The following is a 24,399-nucleotide window of genomic DNA, read 5'->3' on the forward strand; positions in this document are numbered from 1 at the left end:
AAAATATTATTTAATATTAAAAATTTGACGGTGCATGTTATTCACGTGAACCTTCCTAACAACATTCATATTATTTGAATGGCATGTGCAACAATATCTTGTAACCATGTTTTATTTTTCATGAAAATATTTAAATTTTCATGACAGCTTCTTTTCTTCATGATTGAGCGGTACATGTTACAGATTTTGTATTAATTTAATGCCAGTAACTTTTTTTTGTTATAAATTTATTTTTCCCTCTTGATTTTAATATCAAACCCTGCAAAGTTTTATAATAATCTTTTAATTTGTTGATTTCTTGTATCTGATATTTTTTGTTATGTATTTCATTTTAAATAATTTAAACAATTTCACTTTTCTTTCAATTTCATCATATTTTGATTTGTTTACCTTTCATGTATAGTCATTATTTTTTTATTGTTTTTTATTATTTTTCCTAGTTAAATTTGTTTTTTAATTGCACCATCAACATTTTATCTCGTTTAATTTTGATGCCAGCCTCAATTTTTATTATTTTAATTATTATTTGTTTTGTTTTTTATCATATTTTTTTTAAAAAAATAGTTTTATCTATCGATATTTTACTAGTCAATGATCTGGCTTCGTAATTTTTCCATTGGTTGTCTTTTTATCTTTTTATGGGATAATGTTAGCCTTATAACTTGGATTGCATGTTTAGATAGTCAACATAGGTTGGCTTGGGTTTTTTTTTTTTAGTTCTATTTTTCTAGTAAATGTTTTTATATTCCATCATTCTATAAGTTTATTATGATTTTATATATTGACTCGCAGGTTTCCTACATTGATCCAGGCTGACTTGGGTTAAGTTTGTTTAGTTTGATTCATTTGATGTTGTTTTGAGTCATATTTGTTTTATTTTAAGTGGTTATTTAAAGAAGAAAATTGTGATTTATAATTTTTTAATTTTCCATATTGAATTTAATTTTTATTATTTTGATTGTTATTTTTCTACCTTGACATGTTTTTTTTAAATTTTATTATTTAATATTAAATCATGTGAGAATTAAGCTTATTTGTCAAGCATAGGTCTAGATTTCACAGATTACAACTCCATCATTTTCTAGTTTATTTTTTTCCGTTAAATTTCATTCATGTTATCTTAATTGTTATTTTTTTAATTTTTTAAAAAATAATATTTGTTTATATTCTACTATTCAACATTAAATTATTTGAGAATTAAGTTTCCCTGTTAAGCCCGAATACGAGATTTCACGAGTTATAAATTTTACCAAGCTGCCGAGGTTTATGAAACTTGGCTGGGTTTGATTGATTTATTTATTTAAGTTTATTTTTTTTAATTTCATCATTTAATATTTATTTAATTAGAGGTTGGGCTCAACTATGTTTATTTGTTTAGTTTGTATAAAACAATTCAATTAATTTGAAAATGATCTGAGTTGTTTTTATCTATTATTATTTTTAAATTCACCGTGATTTTTTTTTTATTTTTTATTTCATACTTCAATACTAGATTGTTTGGGAATTAATCTCCTTTTTAAGTTCAATCCTTCAAGGTTTAAGTTTTTTTATATTTGATTTCATGACTTTCTTGAATTTTATTTTTGTTTGTTTATCATTATCTTGTTACTTTAACGGTAAATTTAACATGTTAGCTTAAATTGATTTATTTTTTATATATTTTTTATACATTTTGCTTTTAGCATTAAATTATTTAAAAATTAAACTTTATATTTTATTTATTATTTTATTTGCATGGTCTGGGTTGTTAAGTCTAGTTAGCTTGGTAGGTTTGTTGTTTTCTTAACTATTATTATTTTTTTATATTCACTATTCTATATTGGATTTGTTTGGAGGTAGATTTTGGTTTTTTTTTTCTTGGGCTGGCTTACCCCGAATCGCATTACTTGGTTTGCTGCATCCGATTTTTATTCTCTTCATTTTTTTTAGTTTTTCCCTTTCTTTTGATTGTCTAAAATCTTTGTTTCATCGTCTTTTTTTCTCTTCATTTCGAGAGCCTTTTCGCGCAAGTTCCCCTTGGTTTAGATTGGTCAATTTATATGTTCTTTTATAATCTAATTAAATCACACGTGCTTTTTTGCCTCGACGGATCTATGCTGCGAATTGTTGTTTTTTTCACTACTTGGAGACATGCGGGCGTCACCTGGATGTTTTTTTTACATACTAATAGAAAAAAAATTTAACGGCACAGCGCTGGGCCACAGATCTTGGTGTGCATCGATTGCTCGTCCTCTCGGAGTTCATTATTAGACATGGACTCGCGCTGCACAGGGGGGTTGGATTATTTTCTTACGTAAAAAATGATGCTCCCTGGCCGCAAGCACCATTTTAAAGAACGCAAGAAAAATTCACGACTTGGCTGTAAACCCATGTTAAATAAGTTGATTTGATAAAATATTAGGTAATGATAATAAATAAATAAAATAATAAAAAAATCATGATACTAGGTAATGATAATAAATAAATAAAATAATAAAAAAAATCATGATAACCTTTGAAAAAATATTTTTTTTAAAAAAAAACAATATATCGTAATTCTAATCAAAATAAATATAAAATAATGAGATTTGATCTATATAACAAAAAAATTATTCAAGTTTGTCCATATTAGTATAATAAACTTATAATCTGAAAAAAAAAAAGGTTGATTTATCCCAAATTAACCTGTGACCAGGTTATAAAATTGAGATCACTTGCAAAAAAAAAAAATAAAAAAATCATAAAGTTTATTAAAAAATATTAAATAATAAAATCATAAAAGAAAACAAGAAAGTAAAAAAAAGTTTGCCAATGTTAATTTTTTAAATTTATAATCTAAGTTATTAAACAAAAAATATCATATTTGGAAAAATTATAAAACTCAGTTACCAACCAATTGAACATTGAAAGATAAAATTGAAGAAAAAATAAAAAATAAAAAATAATAATTAAATAAATAAAAATAAAAAATAAATTAGAGGACATTTGTAATTTTTTATTAAATAGTGAAATTGAAAAAAAAATAATTCAATAAAAAAAAGAATGAGGACTAGGATGAGAAAAAAATAATATATTATAAATTAAAATTGAATGTTGAAATTACAAAAATAAGTAAATTTCTTATAAAAAATAAAAATAAAAAAACAAAATGATAAATAAGAAATTATGAATGACCAAAGCGGATTCCGGGGGAATATAAAAGAGAGGGGGAAATGAAGGACTGCCAAGAACAAACTGTTCTGACATGTGCTATTTCACTGTGAATAAGATGTTGCAACGATTCCAGCTATGCAATAAAATAGAGGTTTTTAGCCGCTAAAAGATGCTACATACACTGCTGCTGCCAGAAGGTTGCAGGCGCCTCCCACCTTTTCATTTACATTTGTTTAATTTATTAAAATACTAAATTGCCATTATTCAATCTAAAAAAAACACCATAAGAAAGCAAAATAGTTTTTAAATGAAGTTTTAAAAATCTTGCTTTCAAATGCATTTTTTTAGTTGCAGTATTCTGTAGACGCGAGAAACTTTACCTCGTTCCATCAAATATTCCTTTGTGCATTTTTGATCAATGATATTTTAAAATTTTATATTTTTATCTTAAATATTTTATTTTCTCATTTAAAAATATAGTTATAGTTATTTTTTAAAGTATTTTTTTATTTTTTAAAATATTTTTGATATTAATATATTAAAATGGTCTAAAAATACTGAAAAATATTAATTTAAAATATAAAAATATAAAAATATTTTTTAAAAATAAAAACAAACAAGTCTAAAAATATTAAAATAAGCCATTGAAAAAGAATAGAAAGAGAAAGTGAGAGTCAGCCACATCCCGACCTTAGCAAGGGCTGTAATCAATTTTGTTTCTGTGAAGGGTGTTCATTGAAGGCAGTGATGCTAGTTGACTTAATTTTTATTATTTTAATTTTAATTTATTTTATTTGAAATAATTTATTAAATGTTATATATTTTTTTTAATTTTATTTTTATTCAACTTTTTAATTTATAAAATTTGTTTCTTGTTATTTTAATAAATTTGAAAAAAATAAAATATTAATAAAAAAATTTCCAGTTTATTACATAACAAAATATTAGAAAGTATTTTCTAATTTATTTTTTATAATACTATGTTAAAAAAAAAATTAACAAAAAATAAATTTAACCTCAATGCAAAACACGCTATTCATCCACGTTCCTTTCCCTTTTTGTAATTTGCTTCCCTTGCGTTCGTTTTTTTTTTTTTTTTTTTTTTTGAAAACAATTTTTTCTTTAAACCCGGGTTTGCATTTTTATGCCCAAGTTGACCATCTATTTGGGCTCTAAGCCCACAGCTCATTGAGTACCGTCTCCTCTCCTCCTGCTCTTGTTTCTTTTGTCATCCTCCCCTGCTTACCATCTTCTCTCCTGCTGCTCTTGTTTCTTTTGTCATCCTCCCCTGTCTAACTCTGGGTTTCGATGACCCAAACCTAGGTAAACTCTCTTTCACCATTTTCAACCCCAAAACTCAGAACTGCTAGTCTCTCTGCCCAGACCTCCTCACAGGAATGGAGTTCGCGAACAGACTGGTAGCAGCAGCAACAAAAGCCGCAAACAACAACACAGTGATAAACGTGTGCCTTGTAGGATCCTTCCTGGTGCTAGCTGCGCGATCCGCGAGCCAGCAAAATAACATAGAAGCTTTAAAGGCCGAGAAGGACTCGCTAGTTAAATCGAACAAAGCCATGAAAAAGACCATGTGGGACTGGAAGCAACAGCTCTTCTCCGAAGCTGAGACCGACTCCGCTTTGGTCACTGTTGCCAGACTCAGGGCCATCTACGGCGAGGCACCACCGCCACAAACTGGTACTTTCTTTTACAAATCAGTGCATATCCTTCCACGTGCCTCCATAGCTTAATTTGTGTTGATTTCGATTTTGTGTTTTAGGGTTTAAAGAATAGTGGAAATGAGAAGTTCACGAATAATGACGCAATTCCAACAATGTAAACAGTACGTAATGTAGGGTTTTGTAGAATTAGGGTTGGAGAATATAATTTGGGGGTTCGTATCACTTCCGAGAGGGATTTACAGGTGACGGGGAGATTAATAGAAATCTCATAATTGTCTGACGATCATTGCTAAGGGTCTAATACAATGCAAAAACGTGTTTTAATGATTCCTTCGAACTTTGTTTCTTATGTTGATAGCTTCATTGAAATTAAACTGTCTAGCATCAGGAACCCCTCATCATAGATAAACTCCCTCGAACCTATCAATTTGGGATCCGCATCAGGCAATAGAGCGTTTTCAAAGTTTTTCACTAGATGTAACCATCTCCCTGTTTACTTTAGCCAGTGCAGTGTGTTAAGAGTAAATTTAGGTGTCACTGTGTGCAAGTTGTAGGATAGCATCTCCTTGGATGAATTTGCAGGTGCACTCTATCTATGCCTACGTGGAGTCTTCCGTTTGTTGGATAATTTCTTCTCTAATTACTTATTGGTTTTGGCAGGAGATGCTGTGAAGGAAGAAGCAAAATCATCTGCATCTAAACTTGTAATCTAACTCTGTTTTTCCTAGTTCTTAAAGTTGCAAATATTGCTGGACATTGGGGCACTCATGGGAGTCAATGGGATAAATTCCATACTCTAGCTAGCACGTGGATCAAAATGTTGGTAGAATTGTGAGTGGTTCTGTGCATTCTATTGTAAGCAAGACCTATGAGAATTTTGCGGTGACAAAAAGAAAGAAGCTGCCAAGGTGCTGAATGGGGACATTCTAGGCTTGTTATGCTCTTTCTTTCGTTTATGTTAAAAACATCATTGCAAGAGATAAATAACCGGTACTGGTACTGTTTCTTGATGCAAATCTGGTGCCTGCTAAACTATATTTTTTTACGTTGTTGTATTTGTAGATCAACAGCTGAAACGCGCCACTTCACATAACAAATAATATGCAATATTTCCTTTTTAAGTTATACAGAAATGTGCAGAGCTCGAGCGCCTTCATTCATGAATTTAGGCGAATTTCTTTCTGGATTGTCCGGGTCTTTAAAAAGAACTGCTCTTTAGCTATTTTAAGTCAAGAGGATCCGTTTGTTAGGGGGGTCGAGACCAGTGATGTTTTGAGGTTCAAATATGCTTATTCAGTGTTTGTATCCTCCATGCACCTTTTCTGTATCAACCAAGCAGGATATATCAACTTTTAAATTATCCATAAATTTGGAAAACTGAACAGGTTTTTTTTGGATGGATAGATAGCATTATCCTGTTTAAGATTTTCTTTCAATTTCTGTAGTACTATCAAATTGCAAATGTAAAGGCATAATACTTTAGAGTGTTTTTTTATGTTTTAATTTTTTTAATATATATATATTATTTTTAATTAATAATTTTTAATTTTTTCAAATCATTTTAATGTAATGATGTTAAGAATAAATTTTTTAAAAATAAAAAATATTATTTTAATATATTTTTAAATAAAAATTACTTAAAAAAACAATCAAAATTACAATAATCATTTTAATAGTTTAAACCGAGTACAATGGGACGGTTGCATTTCCACGCAATCCCCAGCTAACTTTCTTACCACGCGATTTTGCGATTGCATGTAACGCTGTGATTCTTATGTTTTCGAGAGATAAAAAATCGTTTTTTTCCTAACGTACGTTTTCACAGTTCATCGGTTGAGAATGGCAATTCAAAAGTTAATTAGCTAAGCTAATTGAAGAGTGGCCTGGTTCTCGCTCGTCATGCCTAAATGGTTGAAAGAATGGAACAGGACGTCCCGGGCAGATGAACAGCCTGCTGTCGCGTTGAGTTCTAGAGGGTGGTCTTTTTCCACTTGGATACCATGCGTCCTGAGATTTTTCGAGTAAATTACCAAAAAAAAGAAAGAAAAACAACTAAAAGTCATATTGTGGTTCTAGACTAATAACACTGATAATCAGAATATTATTATAACGTAACTGCTTTTCTTGACAAAACTTAAAATTATTGCTTTTAAAGTATTTTCATATTCTCACGGGGTTAACTTGGCATTGCTAGATTAATGGGGAGCATATTGTTCTTTGAACATTTTTTTTTTGCATAATATAATAACGTTTTTATTTTTAAAAGCAAAATGATATATACCTATTACTTAGAGTATTTTTAGCGTATAATTGCACAGTGAATTATCAAACTTGCCCTTGAAATCTTTTTAAAAAAAAAAGGGTGTGCAAGGGCATTTGTATATTTTTTTTTAATTCCTTGGATAATTATCAGATTAAGGGAGGGGTTCTTGTATCTCTTGCCAATTATATAATGTTATTTAAATAATTAATATAGAGGCACGTTAGGATCCAATAGGTTTGTGGCGATGCATGCAGCTAATTTACATGGTTAATTGATGGTAAAAAAATTAAAGGCCAAAAATAGGTCATAATTATGGTAAAAAAAAAATGCATGTACCTTCTTTTACATTGCAAAAAAATTGCTCCGTCTTGTAGCACGAGATATAAACTATTACTGTTGAATATTGCTGTTAAAATCATGATGATTTTACATGCCAACACGTTTCTAATGTGTAAATTCTAATTAAAAACTTAAAAGCTAGTAAAATCATACCTACTCGTTTAAAATTAATAAACTCATTTAAAATCATACAAAATTGTGACTTTACACCCTAATTTACAAGAATGGCAGGAACTGGGTTCTGGATGTAAAGAAGATCATGAAGAGAGTGAAGAAGGTCATGAAGAAGTCAAGAATAGAGAAGATTTTATGCAGTTTATTACTTTGACGTTGAAGGTAACTTTGATCAGTCTGAAGAGTCCAGTCCTACTTTTGTTTAAAATATCAAAGGACTCAGTGGGAAGGTAGATGAGTTGATTAATGGAAAAAAAAGAAGCTAATTTCAAGAAAGCTCAGCATGGTGCCAAGAAGATGAGTCTCATGAAGTGGCTAAAAGGTAGTGTTAGATCTGATGAACACCTGGAATTAATCCAAGTTGTGAAGGCCCAAATGGCTGTCTCATGTTGTGTCGCTATCCTTCCGAGCCTCGGGTTTCTGAATTTCTTGATTGCCTCTTTCCTTGCAGAGTCTGCTATGTGTTGGTCCATTATATATATATATATGGTTTTTTACGCCGTTTATTTTTGGTTATCCAATGAATTTATCTGCCAGGCATCACTCATTTCATGTAAAATTAAATATAATATTAGTATTTTAGTGCTTGGCCTATCTCCTTCCATTACACTTGGATTCGAGCCCTGACGTGCATGCCTGTTGACACGACTAAAAGATTGATGTCTTCTCCCAAGTGTTTGTTTGATTTATCTTTTTAAAATTTAATGACTGAATTAATTATCACACATATTACTTTTGGGTTTCTTTGAAATATAATTGTAGTTATTTTTTAAATAGTTTTTTATATAAAATATATGTTAATAATTTTTTTATTTTTTAAAAATTATTTTTAACATGAGTACATTAAAATAATTAAAAAATATTAAAAAATATTAATTTAAAATTAATAAAAATATTTAAATTTTTTTTTAAAAAAATTTAAAACACAAAAATAAACAATACCTTCAGAATCACTTATCTTTGATTTCTTTGAAAATAGATGACAGTCATGGCTTCCTTTTACTTTTCGGGACAAAAGATAAAAACAAATAATAAATTAAAAAAATAATTATGCTTTTCATTTCAGGAATTAAAAAACAGAAACAGAAAGTAGAAAAGAATACATTATACATGAAACGATCCCTGAATTAATCAACATTCACAGTGATGCCCTGAGTCTGGGACGTAACAAACACACTTGTAACTCACACGCAGCAAAACTCTGACAGACCCTTGAATGACGAGGACACAAATCTAAGTGCCTGTTTTGTATTTTAGTAGCTTTAATTTTTTAAGTGTTTTTATGTAAAGGAATATATAAATAATATTTTTTTGAAAAAATTTATCATCAAAATAATTTAAAAATTATTTTTAAACAAAAAAATTTAAAATTTTTAAAACCACGTCTCAAACACTAATTTGTTTGAAATTAATTGTGATTTAAAATGTTTTTTTTATAAATATATCAAAATTATTTTTTATTTTTAAAAAATTATTTTTAATGTAAAAATACCAAAACAACATAAAAAAATATTTTTAATAAAATATCAAAATTTTAAAAACATGTTTTATGATTGACTACTAGCAATGAAAGAGGTGAAGTTCCATCATAATTCGACGATAGAGATTAGTTTTAGAGAACGAGGTACAAATCTCATTTTACAATAGATTATTTATTTATTAAAAATTATTTTTTATATATTTTGAATTGTTTTAATATATTAATTTTAAAAATAATTTTTTTTAAAATAAAAAAATAATTTTAATATATTTTAACATAAATAATCTTTTAAAAAGTAACCAAACTTTCAAATAAATATGCTATTAATACTAACATAAATCCACATTAAAGAAAGAAACCTTGATCATAATGACCCCCAAACCCAAACAGCTACTTCCAGTCTTCTTCTCTGTGTACACAGCTCCTTAAGAAAATACCCACCGCAACCGCAAAACCTATCACTTGATCACACATGCTACAACCGCCTCCCGACATGCAAACCACCACCAAGCGACCCACAGAGAGAGACCATCTATGCTGCAATAAATCTAACAAACAAAATCAAATGTACCAAACAACAAAAAAGCAGAAATACTAGGGAAGCCAGACCGTAGAAATCCTAGTCAATGCCACCGAAAAGTAAATGCATTCAATGGCTGCGATTTCAGTTCAACGGTAGACCCACTTTTTAGACTCCCCCATAATCTAGGAATTCTTTATATGGGACCCACACTTATGGGAGCATAGATAAATAAAATAAAAGTAAAGGATCGTATTTATGTTAAAATATATTCTAGCCCCTGATAGATTAACATCTTTCGTATCACCCCCTTGGATTTCTCACGAGTCTCAATTTAGTTCTTAGTCGTTAGATAATCAACTACAACTAACGGAATGCTTCTCTTTTCCAACCTTCTCTTTCACTTTCATTATTTTTATTTGACGGCTAACTACAAAATTGTTTTGGCTCCATATTGAAAAAAAAATGCCACCATCAGGATAGGAACAATCGAATCAATTTCATCTTAGATGCTACATGATTATTTTAGCATTATCATTTAATTCATATTTATAAAAAACAATATTTATATATCTTAAAAAAATATTATTAATATCATTTACTAAAAAACACTTATGCAATGTCGAAGTGAAAATAAATTTTGTTTTGTATTGTTTATGCATATTTTAATTTTGAAGTGACTTTAATCATGGCATTTTTTTTAGTTTTTTTTTAAGAATATATTTTTATTATTACTAGATCAACCCATTAAAATTCGATATTTTATAGTCCACTATTTTATCATTTCATTTAGGATTATAATCCTATATGAGAAATGTTGCACAAAAATATTTTGGATTCCAATACTGGAAAGGTTTTATGAAACAACCTCAAGTTATCATGTAACTTTTTGAAAACTCTAAAATTGATAATGAAAATGTTTAAATCATAGGGCCCAAAAGTGATATTTTCATAAAATACACGGGTCATAATATAATTTACGTTTTATTAAATTTATTAAAAAATTTAAAAGAAAAGAAATACTAGCAGAAACTAGAAAATACAGACAAAGTTTGTGTGTTCATATAATAAACACGAACAGGAGCAGGTGAGTGTGTGTGTGAGAGAGAGAGACGTTTAAAACTCAACAAAGAAGTTTGAAGAACCCAAAACAGAAGAGGGGGGCATATCACATGGAAGAAGAGCTGCCTTCTCCGTGACGCCCTCTCCTCTCACATTCTTATTATTTCTTCCTCCGATTAGGGCTTTCTCATTATTTTCATCTCTATTGTAATTTCCTTTCCTAGCTCCCCCACTCAACACTCTGTTATCTCTCTCTCTCTCTCTCTCTCTTTTTATTCTGAATTCAGCTATTTGAGAACGGAAGAGAAGGGAAAACTTTGGATTGAAGTGAATTCTGGGTTTTTTTTTTTTATATTTTCCGTGATCTGATTCTTTTTTTCTGGGAGAAGAAAGAGGCTGAGAAATGGAGGAGAGTGTGATTTTTCAGTGGAGTGTGTTTAGATCTGTGCTTGCTATTCTTCAATGGTGGGGTTTTAATGTCACTGTTATTATCATGAACAAATGGATCTTCCAGGTCCGTTTTCTCTGTTTTTCTTTTTCTATACATTTTTCAATGATTGATTAGCTTAATTTCTCCTTAAATGCAATTTCTCTGATTTATCCAACTGGTTTAGCTCAATTTCGCGGTTTTAATTAGTTATTTAACGATTTTACTTGACCGGTAAGCTGAATTTAGTAATAATGCTATTTTTTTGTGGCTTAAATCTTAACGTTGATGTTTCTTTTCTCTGTTTTCCCCCCTTTTTAATCAATCCAATTGTAATTATATATGTTATTAGCGGAGGATTTTATTTTAATTTCTTTTATTATTAGTTTGGCTGGTGTATATTAATACATATGCATCTACATGTATTCAGGTTTTTGTTTAATATTTTTCTTCTCTCGAGATATTTCAGAAATTTAAATTATTTAATTCCCATATGCACAGTCACTATTGTAGATAATTAAATTATTAAAATTCCTGTCGTAGATCGATATGCATGTTTGACACATACAGTTCACTATGGGAGAAAAGAGGGTTAACCCTGTTGGAATCTTTGTAAATTGACAAACTGCCTTTCGTGTTGGTGGGTACAATTGAGTTGGCCACTGTTTTGTTAACTTCTCTGCCTTTTTAATATTATTTTCATACTTTCTTCAAGCCCGTTTGCCTTGGTGAGATTTGACTTCACTTTTTCATGATTGAATAAATGCTTTAACCTAAATGGGGGACTGAAACAACAGATCCACTTTGTAAATATGTTCATATCAGGGTTTTGGAAATCTATGCTAATCGATTGGAAAACCTGATTAGCTTCTTTCGGGCTTTGTTTAACTTGTGGTCATATTTGTTGTGTAAAGGGGGTGGTTGAGCTGTTTTTTTAGCAACTGTTTTTGTGAATTCAGTTAGAACATTTGGTTGATGTGACTATTATCAAATCTGATGAAGTTCTACATGGAAATGACTGAGCAAAATCGTTCTGTTTTTGTATTTGATGTATGGAGCATATTCGGAAGTATCAATGCTCTACATAGACCTGAATATCATGGGAGTTCCTGGAAACTCATCTGTCTTCATGTGTATTGATTCTAAAATTAGATGACTTTGCTGATAATCCTCGTCCTTTAATTTCTCATGATAAGTCTTCTTTAAACTTCCCTCTTATTCAAAGCCTACTGTTGTCATTCCTGTTTCAGTTGGTTTGATGGTTATTGGCAAGGTTTTTTTTGCCTCTTAGAAATGTTACATCAAATGTTTATCTTTTGGAACTGGAGTTTGCTTAATGTTCTGGGTGTCATCAGAGGTATTCTAATTTGAAACGTTTCCTTGTCACAGAAATTGGATTTCAAGTTCCCGTTAACAGTATCCTGCGTTCACTTCATATGCTCATCCATTGGAGCATATGTGGTAATCAAAGTGCTGAAGATCAAACCATTGATCATGGTCGAACCTGAAGATCGCTGGAGAAGGATATTTCCCATGTCGTTTGTGTTTTGCATCAACATAGTGCTGGGGAACGTGAGCTTACGTTTCATTCCAGTTTCATTTATGCAAACAATAAAGTCATTTACTCCTGCAACCACAGGTCGGGCTTGAAATCATTGACATTTACAAGTTACTTTCTATATTTTCTGATGTTTAGTATTTTTTAGTTGCCATGCTATAATTTTGTCTTATCTTCGATGGCTGAACAGTTGTTTTGCAGTGGCTAGTTTGGAGAAAACATTTTGAGTGGCGAATTTGGGCTTCTTTGATACCGATTGTTGGAGGAATACTCCTAACATCCATTACTGAGCTTAGTTTTAATATGTTTGGATTTTGTGCTGCCTTATTTGGATGTTTGGCTACTTCAACAAAGACTATTCTCGCAGAATCTCTGCTGCATGGATATAAATTTGACAGGTAGTGCATCTGTTGTTGTCAGCTTTTCCTCTTCTTCTGCTTCTTGTTTCATTGTTCTTTTCCAATCTGTCAAAATTGTGGTACTGCTAGTCTGTTACAACCTGTTCATTTCTTTATTAGGGTCTGGATTGCAAAGACCAGCTATTTGTTTCTTTTTTTTCTTCTTGTTTGAACTCCCAGCCAAATACCTTCAATTTTATCCTCATTCAATTATTTGCTTATCCTCTGGGGATTATACATGTCTTGCCTTATTTTAAGTGTAAGCTAAGCTCACCGTTACAGTATTCATAGCAATATGTCATCTGGTACTGGTACAATACTATTGTTTGGAAATTGATTTAATTCAGTTCAGCCTTTTAAATGCATTTTACCTGAAATATATTGCATGCTGTGTTTATTACAGGTGAAGTCACGCAGACTTTTATACAAAATTTGCTGTAGTATATTATACAAATTCTGACATGTATGATATTTGCAGATTTCAGGCAAGAAGTTCACCATATGAAATTTAATCCTTATTAAACAATCACTTAAAGATTCTTGGGAGGTTGAAATAGAAGTCTTCTCTTCTTATTATCCAAAAAGATTTTTTGAAAAACATGCTCATTGGTCACTTTGCATCTCTACATCACATTTTTGCAAGGGATAAAACAGTTAGGGGAATCAAAACAGGTATCTTTTTAGATTGGCTGTGGGAGTTACAGGAAACATTTCCAGGATTTTGTTAATTCTCCTATGGTGTTTTGGTGGTAATAGTGATTTGTCTTTTGCTTGTCTTCTTTGTTTCAATCCATTCCTATCTAATAATGAAGCAAAATTTAAGTCTGAAATCTTTTTAGAAAACATAGTCAATGCGTGGTTTTAATTGTATGTGAAATTGTTTGCGTGATTTATTACTGCAAGATCCAGTCTGATCTTTTCTTACAATTTCTCCCGTCTCTTCTTAGCATAAACACTGTGTACTACATGGCACCTTTTGCAACCATGATCTTGGGATTACCAGCAATTTTGGTTGAAGGTAACGGGGTTATAAATTGGTTTCACACCCACGAGTCCGTCTGGCCTGCCCTCGTCATCATTTTCAGCTCTGGAGTGTTGGCCTTTTGTCTCAACTTCTCCATCTTTTATGTAATTCATTCCACAACTGCAGTAACATTTAATGTGGCTGGAAATCTAAAGGTGAGACCAAAATTTGCATCCCATAACCTAATATGACTTTTCTCAAGATTTGAACTTGCAGACCTGCTTAGCAACTTTAATCTACACTTGTATTTCTATGACACCGTTTTCCACTTGGACTTAGGCTGGCTTTTGAACTTTTGGCTTTTCCACTGAGCTCACATTATTGCTACGGGAAGCATGGTATTGACATGCATGCACTATGCATTTGTGTTACTGTGTACAGGTAGCAGTTGCTGTCTTAGTTTCCTGGCTGATATTCCACAACCCAATCTCTGCTATGAATGCTGTTGGATGTGCTATTACGCTTGTGGGATGTACGTTCTATGGGTATGTGAGGCACATGCTTTCCCAACAGTCCCCACCACCAGGAACTCCGCGAACACCCAGGACTCCAAGGAATAGGATGGAATTACTTCCCCTTGTAAATGATAAATTAGATGATAAGGTCTAATTGAGAAGTCGTGGTATCAAGGCTCTTCGAAGTTGGCATAGGGTTAATACGAGTTACAGGAGGGGTAAATTGGAAAGAACAAGGAGAACTTCGCTTTGTTGCGTGTGCATCCATTTACATCAGTCATAAGTTTTTACAAAAGTTCTTTTTCCAGCACAGAAATAGAAATACATTCAGTTCTTTGCCATTAATCCGGTATTTATTTATAGTTAAATCAGCTCCGGACATACATTTTTGCCCGCTAATTTCATGGCTTGAAGGTGCTGGCTCTGCAAGGAATAAATAGCCTCTTGCAATAGCGCGCTTCTGACAAGCTCTGAAATGTTTCACATTATTTCAGTTGCATCTCGCATGGTCACGAGTAATGACAGCAGAGGATGGAAGCTGCATCACCTGTTATATTTTGCTCCACAAAAATCATTGATCGCTGTTCTCGCAAGCTGCAATAGCCATAGATTTGTGTAGAGCACTAAAATGGCTACGTTTACACTTGAAGCTACGCATATAACCCGAGTCTTCGCGACCCACAACGTAAAAGCATTGCCTGTACTGACCGATATGGACATAATCTTTTAGGACTCGATGAACTATTGCAACGCCGTGTGGTATCCATAATAATCTTTACAGATATTGCATAATTCATGTTGACAATCAAGTTTAAGCAGTGGAGATAGAGGTGACTAAATTTTTTTAAAAAAAAATTAAATAAAACAAACTAAAAAATTTAACCAATTCAATTTCAAGTTTCAACTCCACTTCAAACTTAGTTATATATTTTTTTTAAATTGAAACTCTATTCTTCTACTCGCATGCCCCTCCCTCTTCCCTTCTTTTTAATTTCTTAGTTTTGTGTGTGATTAGAGATGGAAAAACCCAAATATTTTTGCATTGCTTGCTTGTATTTATTGAAAAAATAAATTTGGGTTTTAATTTTTTTTTAATGGGTATCTCATTATCTTGAATTATTTGTGAATAGACAGAAGAATGCTCTCAAAAATCTGCTTTGATTTTCATAACTTGATTTAATGTTGAATTTCTTATCATAAACTCTGAAGGTGTTTGTTTATTGAACTTACAAAGAAGAACATCTTGGTTTTTGGGAAAATATTTTCTTATTACTTTTTGTCTTTTTTTATTGGTTTTTTAATTAAAATTTCACTTGAAAATTATTTTTTTATATTGTTATAATTTGTCAACTGTTATAATTTATCATTAAACTTTATTTAAAATTCTCATTTGATTATTTATAATTACCTAACTAGTAATAGCAATCAATTGGTCGATTTTAAAAGAAAAACTGAACCTAATCAAAACAAAATGGTTAATTTAAACTAGTTAATCGGTTCAATTCAGTTTAAAATTTTAAAAAATATAAATTTTAATTTAATTAGTTTTTTTAGTTTTAAACTGAACTGTTTGATTATTTATAATTACCTAACTAGCAATAATAACAATCAGTTAGTTGATTTTAAAAGAAAAACTGAATCTTATCAAAATAAAATGGTCAATTTAAACTAGTTAGTCGGTTCAGTTCAGTTTAAAATTTTAAAAAATATAAATTTTATTTTAATTAGTTTTTTTAGTTTCAAACTGAACTGAAAATAATGGCGGTGGAGATCATCGCGGCGGAGATGATCATAGCATTACAGTGATACGTGAGAAGAACCAGCTGGTAATGAATTATTACATGAGATTGGACGCTAATGGTACATTTTATCCGACTTAACGAGCTTAATTTAACTAATTAAACGATATTATGCCAGGAGCCAGAAGTCCTTCTGCCTTTTAGTGGTGATGAGGTACCCGCTCATGCCTTCGGTCTGCTTCCTTACACCGATAGCCCAGCACTCTGCATTGTTGATGCACTGCTCAGCAAAATCTTCGATGTTGCTCGTCGCACAGAGGCTTCAAGAAACCCCACCAGCAAGATGTTAGAGGTAAGGATCCAATAGATTCAGAGATCAAAGGGTGAGGAATACAGTGTTTTGAGACACCAAAGATTAGAGTCTTGGACCCACCAGCTAAAAAGTGTGGAGGGCCTTCTCTGACCCAGGACTAGCACAGTCACCTCTAGCTTCTTCACCTGGTTCACCACCGTGGCCAATTTGGGTCCTTGAATCACCAGTGCTTCCACTTCCACCTGATAATTACCCCAGATCAAACATCTCTTTCTTGCCCAAGGAAAAGAAAAGAAAATAAGTGACATAAACAAAGACAGACAAAGAAGATAAAAAGTGCCTGAAAAATTCACCCCCCACATCCCTCTTTGCATTTCTGGAAAGTAAAAGTAAAAGATGAAAAGACAAACCAAGCTGGTAAAAATTGTTCCCTTCTCTCTCCAAAAAAGAGAAACAAAGAGCAATGCGAGGCCGAAAAGGGAATATCATATAGAAAAAAACGCGAGAGAAAATGAATTAAACCATGTGAAAATTATCGACATTCCCTCTCACAGAAAGCATTCAAAGAAAACGAGAGGGTGGGAAGTACTCCGCAGGATCTATCAAACACAGCCAGAGGATACTCTCTTGCGAGTTACAACATGGGATCTACCACTCATGCAGACGAAACGCGCCCGAAAGAGAAATTAAACAAAAATGAAACAACATTTTTTATGCGGCGGAGAACTCAAGACCAATTTTAGACTCGAGAAATGATAGAGAAAGAGAACAAAAAATAGCCTTTCTTGAACATAAACACCACATACCTCAGGTCGGCTAGCCTTGCAAAGTGACCCAAGAGAACTAGCAAGATAAGGAGTAGAAGAATCAGTACCAGAACCGGATGTCCTTCCTCTGCTGCCTTTGTGGCTGGGAGGGATAATTTGAAGCAAAGTGAGCAAATCACCCTTGTTAGCCAAATAAGTCAATGCCCACATCATTGCATGCTTAGAATGTGAAGTGTGATCCACCACTACCATCACTCTTTTCGTCGTAGCCAACCCAGCATTGTCATTACCATCCATGTAAAGCCCTTCCATTTGCTTAAAACTTCCCTCGCAGTTATAGGCACCTTCGACAGCGCTACACTTACAGCTGTTGCTAGTGCTCCACCTCCAAGATGTTGACCTCCCCCGTATCTGCCTTAGGAACGAACCTGAACTTGGCATTTTTTGTTTTTCCGCGACCTTATAAGGAGAAATAAACTTAAACAAACAGTAATGGTACAGTAGTAGGAATCAGCAGGAATAGCAATGCTATTATAGTAGCATATGCTCAAGAAGGGAAACAAGAAAGAGACAGGCAAGGGAGAAAATTGATTGGAGTGCAAACGCAGTTACAGACTGTAGAGTAGGGTTAATAAAAGCAAAAGAACACAAAAAATGGAGGTAAGAAGGACAAAAAAAAGAAAAGAAAAGAAAGAAAAAAAGAGCGACGGATGGTAGTTGAAGTGAGAAGCTCTCGTGCGATGGTGATGATATAAAACCATGATTTTATCTTTTTACATGTTAAGGTCATGAGAATCACTGACAACATCTGTGAATCAGAGAGATAGCAAAGAATTGCTTGTCGTGATTTTGATGATGCCAGAGGATTCTTTGTTCAGTATCGAGTGTTTTTTTTGGTATAATTCTAGATCATTGGCACTTCTGCATTGTGGATCGAATACTTTTTTTTTATTAATATGTTTTATCAAAAAGGACTATAAACTTAAAATATAATGTATATTTAACTTATTTTTTTAATATCAATACAAAAATACATTAGATTTTATTTTTTTCTAATATTAGAATAATATAATATATTAAATTAATCTAGTTTAACTTTATAAATTTTTAACTCATTTTATATGATCATGATAATACTCTATAAATAAAATTAAATAGATTATGAATATTAATTCCTAATTAATCCAATGTTAAATAATAAAATAAAAAAATATTAAATTAAAAAAAATATAGAATCTATTCGAGTCAATCCAAGTTAACCCAATTTAACTTATCAATTTTATAACTTAGGTCATGAGATTAAGATAACCCCACAAAAATCAAATAGATTATGAATGTCAATTCCTGATTAATCCAATGTTAAATGATAAAATTTTTTAAAAATATTAAATTAAAAAAAGATATAAAATCTATCTAAGTCAATTTAGGTTAATCCGAGTTAACTTATTAAACCTGTAACTTAAGTCACGAGATTGAGATAACCCCACAAAAAGTAAATTAAAAAATTACGAACTTCAATTTTCAATTAACCTAATATTGAAGGTTAAATTTATATATATATAAAATGAAAAAGACAAAAATAAACAAAATGAACCTAAGCTAACTTGTTAAACCTATAATCTAGATCATGAAACTATGACAACTTCATAGCAAGAAAAAAAATATACATGAAGTCACGAAACTAGGATAGCCTCATAATAAGAAAAAAGAATTATGAAGCTCTATTTTCAATAAATTTAGTATTAAAGATTTTAATTAAAAAAATAATCCATAAGACTGAGATAACCCCATCTGGAGCAAATTAAAGAAAAATATATGAAATGTAATTTTTAGACAACCTAATATTAAAAGATAAGACTGAAGAAGAAACTAAAAAAAAATTAAATCGTTGGAGGGTGGAATTGAATGTGTGTGTGAGAGAAAGAGACTAATTAAAAAATAATAAGAAATGAACCAGGTTGTCACGCCAAAACGCGACCCGATTTATGAGATCGAAATAGCCCTGTAAAAAATAGATTGAAAAAAATATATAGCCCAATTAAAAGAAATATTCAAGTTAAAAAAAGGATAAAAAATATTAACAGAGTTAACCCAGGTTAACTTACCAAATTTATTACTTGGATCATAAGATCAGAATAATTCTATAGAAAAAAAATAAAAAAATTTATGAAATCCAGTTTTCAACAAATCTAGTGTTGAAAAATAAAATAATTTTTTTAAAAAATACAAAAAACAACGTGAGTCAGCTCATATTAGCTTATTAAACTTGCAACTAGATAATAGGATCAAGATAAATTCATATAAAATATAATAATAATCATGAAGCTCAGCTTCTAACAAATTTAATACTGAAGTCCGAAATCAAGGAAAAAAACTAAAATTTAATGAAAAAAATAAAAAAATTATAAAGTATAATTTCAAAAAATAAAATAATATTAAATGATGAAATAAAAAAACTTAATAAAAAATAGATTGAATTGTTAAAGGGTCTAACATTAAATGATGAAATAAAAAATAGATTGAATTGTTAAAGGGTTGGATTGAGGAAAAAAAAACATTGTTTTAGCCAATAGTGTTTCATGAGCATGCCTCCAATGTTTTAGCCACACCTTTTAAAGCATCCTAAACAAAAAATACTATTTAAAAGAGTTAAATGGATAACATAGCTTTTTAAATAGTATACAAATAATTTTTTTTGATTTATACACACTTTAATGGTAAAAAGCTGTTGGAGAGAGTCAATTGTATTTTAATATATTTGATATATAATTATTTTAGCAATCTGATAAGATTCTGTTGATTTGATGGATTTAAAAATAACTTAAATAATTTTTAATTAACTCAACATCAATTGATAAAATTAAAAAAAATTAATTAAAAAATAAAAAAAAAATCTAAGTCAATTAGAGTAAACTCATCAAATCCATGACATGGTTTATGAGATCACAATAATCTTATAGGAAAAAAAATAGAAAAATATTTTAAAAAGTTTAAAAAAAATAGTAAAAAAAACAACATCAATAAATAGTATTTTGATATTTTTACATGATGTGCAGGGATAACATTTTGTCTAGCTTTTATATGACAACATGAAAAACAAGAAAAAAAAATTAAAATATTAATTTTTTATATTTAGCTCTTCATCTATCACCTGGATTGGAGTTGCCCTTGATATCTTGTAAAAAGTTTTGGCAAAACTAGTATGGGTGGATTTTATTTTATTTATGGGGAAATAGCATATTTAGTAAAATTTAGTTTTTTTATAATCCTAGAAGAGATAAAAAATAGAAAGAAAAAAAATAAAAAACCAAAATATTATTATTTTTTATCTCTGATTCTTCATTTAATACTTGGGTTGGAGTTGCTCTTAGTATTTTGTTAATAAAAATTCTGATTCTTCATTTAATGAGTTGCTCTTAGTATTTTGTTAATAAAAAAAGTTCTGGAAAAACTAATATAAGTAGATTTTATTTTATTTTATTTTCAGGGAAATAACATATCTTAGTAAAAACCATATTTTTTTTCTAATTTCAAAAGAGATAAAAAAAAATAATGAATAAGATTTTGAATGCATACCGAAGCTTTGGTGATAACATCTTAATATTATTAAAAAAATCTTAATTAGATGAATTTAATGATAACACAAAACATTATTAAAGATGATAAGAGTAATTTACTTGTATTTGTATTTGAATGATGCGTGTGGCCATTATAAATATTTTCTGTAATTTTAATGATGCGCGTGGCCATTATAAATATTTTCTGTAATTTTTTAATAATATTATTTAATTTGCTTCATTGATATTTTTGTAATAATATTGTATGTCATTATTACAGTCTTTAAAATCTCATTCATGATTATTTTTTTATTTCTCTCCTCTCTGAATCTAAAAGACTGTACTTGAGAATGCCGTTTTTACCAAAATGTTTCCCAATTTTTTTTTTAAAAATAAACATGCTAATTTTCAAAAGAATTTCTTCGTAACTATATCAGATTCTCTTGTACTGTTTTTTATCATATCGCCTTCGCATGACCCATTTATTATGATAATGTGAAACCCATGTCACATGGTTGATTCAAATTTTTCACGCCATGAGCACAGGATGCAGAGGAATAGCCTAGACAGGTCTTGTAGTTTCTCCGAGTTGTAGAACCATCTGTGCACACCCATAATGCAAATTTCTGACTTTACCCACACGTGAACGACCTAAATAGTCCAGGACACTCCAAGTCTTTCAAATTGTCTGTTACCAATTTTCTAGCAATGAGCCGAGGCTACAATCAGCAGATCTCTTCTGGCATGCTCCGAAAATTGTGAATGCAGAGGAGGTGTGATCTTTCGCATCACCATGTCAAGTTCAATGATCGATGATTAGATCGATGACTGACAGACTTGTGGATAGATGACGAGCAGCGCTCTCAAACCTTATCAGCGCAATGATCGTGAAAAAAAATGAGAAGCACGGCTAAATGTTTTTCAGGATTTTGTAACATGTGTCTGAATTTCTTTTCGAAAAATGAAACAGTTTGTTAAAAATTCTAGGATTGTAACCTAGATTGAAAAAATATTTAGAAAATAATATATTTCAAACACAATTGTATTTTTAAATATTAGTTTTGTACATAAAAATAACAATTGTTTAGTTGAGATCAAAATATATATCACATGCACGGAAATTAACCTCGAACAAAAACCATCCTAGAATTTTATAAAAATTTAATAATTCAAAAATGAGACAGATAATTAAATGGTTAAGGGAAAAAAAAAAGATAAAATGAATTATAAAAATATATTGTGGCTTTATTTTTAATATATTAAATATTATTAAAAAAATTTAATAATATCTTCAAAAACCACTAAACTAGACCACAATTAACTTTAAATTGACTTTAAATAAAAGCCATAGTCAATTGTAATTTTAATTGATGGTCTTTCATGTTTAGAATTATTTTGTTAAAATCTTTTAAATAATATCAAATATATTAAAAATGAAGTATTGATATCTCCATAATCTATGATAGCTCCTTTTTTTTTTCTATTTTTTAATTTTTTTTTTATCATGTCGCATCAACTTATTCAAAATTTTTTAAATAATATCAAATATATTAAAAATAAAGTATTGATATCTCCATAAATCTATGATAGCTCCTTTTTTTTTCTATTTTTTAATTTTTTTTTATCATGTCGCATCAACTTATATCATTTTTATTTCATGAAGATTGTATCTTGAGTCTTGTTTGTTCATCATTGAATTTTATAAAATTTTAAGTTGATTTTTATACATGTTAATTAATTTGTAATTTGTAGGGGACAATCATCTTTCATCTTGACCAAATAATTGTTATTCTTAATGCTAGCTGTACAAAATTGATGTTGATAAATATATTTATTTTTAGACTATGTAATTTTTTAGATATTTTTCTAACATGTATTATTTTTTCAAAACTTTCATTAAATTTTATCAGAATGAATAAAAAAACCCATGAGTCTTTACTAAAATTTGTGCAAGGGATCGAGGTGAGGTGAGGATGGAACTATGTTTTATCTCATTTACAATTTTGAAAATACTTAATTTATTAATACATCAGGTTTTACAACGCCAAACACGTGATTAGGTTTCGAATGGAAATGCATCCAACCACGCAGCTGGTCGCCTTCCGAAACAGATTCTAACAAGGGATGATTTTTGAAAACTCCACCTTTAGTGCTTCTCAGCTTCTTCTCTAGAAACCGGTCTCAAAATCGTTTGATAAAACGTTGGCTAGATGATCAAAATTTCTCCGAACCTTATATCAAATTCAAATTAGTTTTTGAATTTTATTTTTTGAATTTTTTATTCAAGTATTTTGAATAGAAGCACATATTCCTTCATTAATCCCGATTACAAATAATTATTTAAAAATGCAATATTTGTCGTTAAAATATATAATTTGAAATAAAAAAATTGATGAAAAAATGGATTGAATATATATTTTTTTTAAAAATAGTTTTTAACACTTAAAATATGAAATTCTAAATCAAAGTTAAGTTTAATTTGACCTAAAGTTCACCTTAATTTTTGGTCGGTGAGTGTAGATTTTTTAAAGGTTATCTGAAATCCAAAATAAAAACTATAGAATAAGTATTTGAGATTTTAAAGTATTATTTAACATGAAATAATGTTATCAAGGTGTACTGTGAAAATATTTCTGCGTGTAACAGTTTCCATCACATAAGAGCTACAGCTAAAATCTTCATGATATCGGATGATTTTTTTTGTCATTCGATTAATGTTTGTTTAATAAAATAAAATTTTATTTTATTAATTTAAAAAAATTAAAGTTTTGGGATCTGGATTTGAAGCCTAAACAAATAAGTTTGTTTTTGCTAATATTAGGAACTCATTAGCAAGGTCGAGGGAGAGTTTATATTGTTTTTTTCCCTCATCACTTAATTCTTTTATTTAATTTGATTTATTTGCATTGATTTCATTTAAAATTTAACTTTATAATTTATTTTATATACCTTGATACGAGATTCATGCAATGTAAAAGAAAACCTTAAGAATTGATACTCGATTAAAAAAATAAAATAAAATTATATTGATATATAATAATTAAGTGCCGAGAGGCTAAAGTTGAAAGTAAAACAAATACAGTAGACTAAGGTGAATAGGCATGTCAGCTTAGGTGGCGCATTGATCATACGTGTTAACATGTGGAGAAAGCTCACCAGGTTCAAGCAGTACGTGTGACTTTCTCTGGTGGCCATGAACAGCCATTCACCACGTTCATGCGTTATGTTTTGCCGGGTGGGGCTTCAAGTGCCGATCGAGGAACAGTGGTGAGCCACGTAATACATTTTTTCCTTTTCTCTCTTCTCCTACTGAGATTTGCGCTAATCCATAAAAAATTAAAAAGGTGTTTTGTTATTTTACTTTTATATCATCATTATTTTTTACCCTTTTAAATATTCTATTAAAATTAAAATTTTATTTTTATTTTATTCTTGTAAAAATAAAAACTTTTTTTTCTTCCTTTATCTTGCACTTCTAAAGTGATAAACAAATAGAGAACTATTGTAAAAAA

The 24,399-nt window shown here is 30.1% G+C and overlaps 3 protein-coding genes across 7 annotated transcripts; 2 read left to right on the forward strand and 1 right to left on the reverse strand.

Moving 5' to 3' along the window:
• Positions 1-4,393: 4,393 nt before the first annotated feature.
• LOC105127811 (uncharacterized) lies at positions 4,394-5,936 on the forward strand. Of its 2 annotated transcripts, none has more exons than XM_011029241.1 (2): positions 4,394-4,827; positions 5,314-5,465. In XM_011029241.1, the coding sequence occupies exons 1-2, from the start codon at positions 4,530-4,532 to the stop codon at positions 5,328-5,330; spliced, it is 315 nt and encodes a 104-aa protein (XP_011027543.1). In that variant the 5' UTR covers positions 4,394-4,529; the 3' UTR covers positions 5,331-5,465. The 2 variants fall into 2 exon arrangements, with proteins under 2 accessions (XP_011027543.1, XP_011027542.1); XM_011029240.1 differs by lacking the exon at positions 5,314-5,465 and adding an exon at positions 5,472-5,936 and having other exon boundaries at positions 4,406-4,827.
• Positions 5,937-10,649: 4,713 nt separating this feature from the next.
• On the forward strand, positions 10,650-14,879 carry LOC105127812 (EamA-like transporter family protein). Its single transcript, XM_011029242.1, has 5 exons — positions 10,650-11,163; positions 12,466-12,715; positions 12,825-13,032; positions 13,980-14,211; positions 14,438-14,879. Exons 1-5 carry the CDS (start codon positions 11,053-11,055, stop codon positions 14,663-14,665), a joined length of 1,029 nt encoding a protein of 342 aa, XP_011027544.1. The 5' UTR covers positions 10,650-11,052; the 3' UTR covers positions 14,666-14,879.
• Positions 14,880-16,321: 1,442 nt separating this feature from the next.
• Positions 16,322-18,010, reverse strand: LOC105127813 (uncharacterized). Of its 4 annotated transcripts, none has more exons than XM_011029244.1 (3): positions 17,370-18,010; positions 16,660-16,832; positions 16,322-16,570 (listed from the first exon to the last, which is right to left on the reverse strand). In XM_011029244.1, the coding sequence occupies exons 1-3, from the start codon at positions 17,769-17,771 to the stop codon at positions 16,420-16,422; spliced, it is 726 nt and encodes a 241-aa protein (XP_011027546.1). In that variant the 5' UTR covers positions 17,772-18,010; the 3' UTR covers positions 16,322-16,419. The 4 variants fall into 4 exon arrangements, with proteins under 4 accessions (XP_011027546.1, XP_011027548.1, XP_011027547.1 ...); XM_011029246.1 differs by having other exon boundaries at positions 16,660-16,805; positions 17,370-18,009; XM_011029245.1 differs by having other exon boundaries at positions 16,684-16,832; positions 17,370-18,004.
• Between the last annotated feature and the right edge of the window lie 6,389 nt (positions 18,011-24,399).

Source organism: Populus euphratica, unplaced genomic scaffold (genome assembly GCF_000495115.2).
Source record: "Populus euphratica unplaced genomic scaffold, PopEup_1.0 scaffold93.1, whole genome shotgun sequence".
Taxonomy (NCBI): domain Eukaryota; kingdom Viridiplantae; phylum Streptophyta; class Magnoliopsida; order Malpighiales; family Salicaceae; genus Populus; species Populus euphratica.

Bases quoted from the DNA above. Each gene is read 5' to 3' on its own strand.
- LOC105127811 (XM_011029240.1), top strand. From the start codon at position 4,530: ATGGAGTTCGCGAACAGACTGGTAGCAGCAGCAACAAAAGCCGCAAAC. The intron at 4,828-5,471 runs GTACTTTCTTTT...TGGTTTTGGCAG, and splicing joins GGCACCACCGCCACAAACTG to GAGATGCTGTGAAGGAAGAA.
- LOC105127812 (XM_011029242.1), top strand. From the start codon at position 11,053: ATGGAGGAGAGTGTGATTTTTCAGTGGAGTGTGTTTAGATCTGTGCTT. The intron at 11,164-12,465 runs GTCCGTTTTCTC...TCCTTGTCACAG, and splicing joins TGAACAAATGGATCTTCCAG to AAATTGGATTTCAAGTTCCC. The intron at 12,716-12,824 runs GTCGGGCTTGAA...ATGGCTGAACAG, and splicing joins ATTTACTCCTGCAACCACAG to TTGTTTTGCAGTGGCTAGTT.
- LOC105127813 (XM_011029244.1), bottom strand. From the start codon at position 17,771: ATGCCAAGTTCAGGTTCGTTCCTAAGGCAGATACGGGGGAGGTCAACA. The intron at 16,833-17,369 runs GTATGTGGTGTT...TGGGCAAGAAAG, and splicing joins GCAAGGCTAGCCGACCTGAG to AGATGTTTGATCTGGGGTAA. The intron at 16,571-16,659 runs GTGTCTCAAAAC...GGTTTCTTGAAG, and splicing joins GTCCAAGACTCTAATCTTTG to CCTCTGTGCGACGAGCAACA.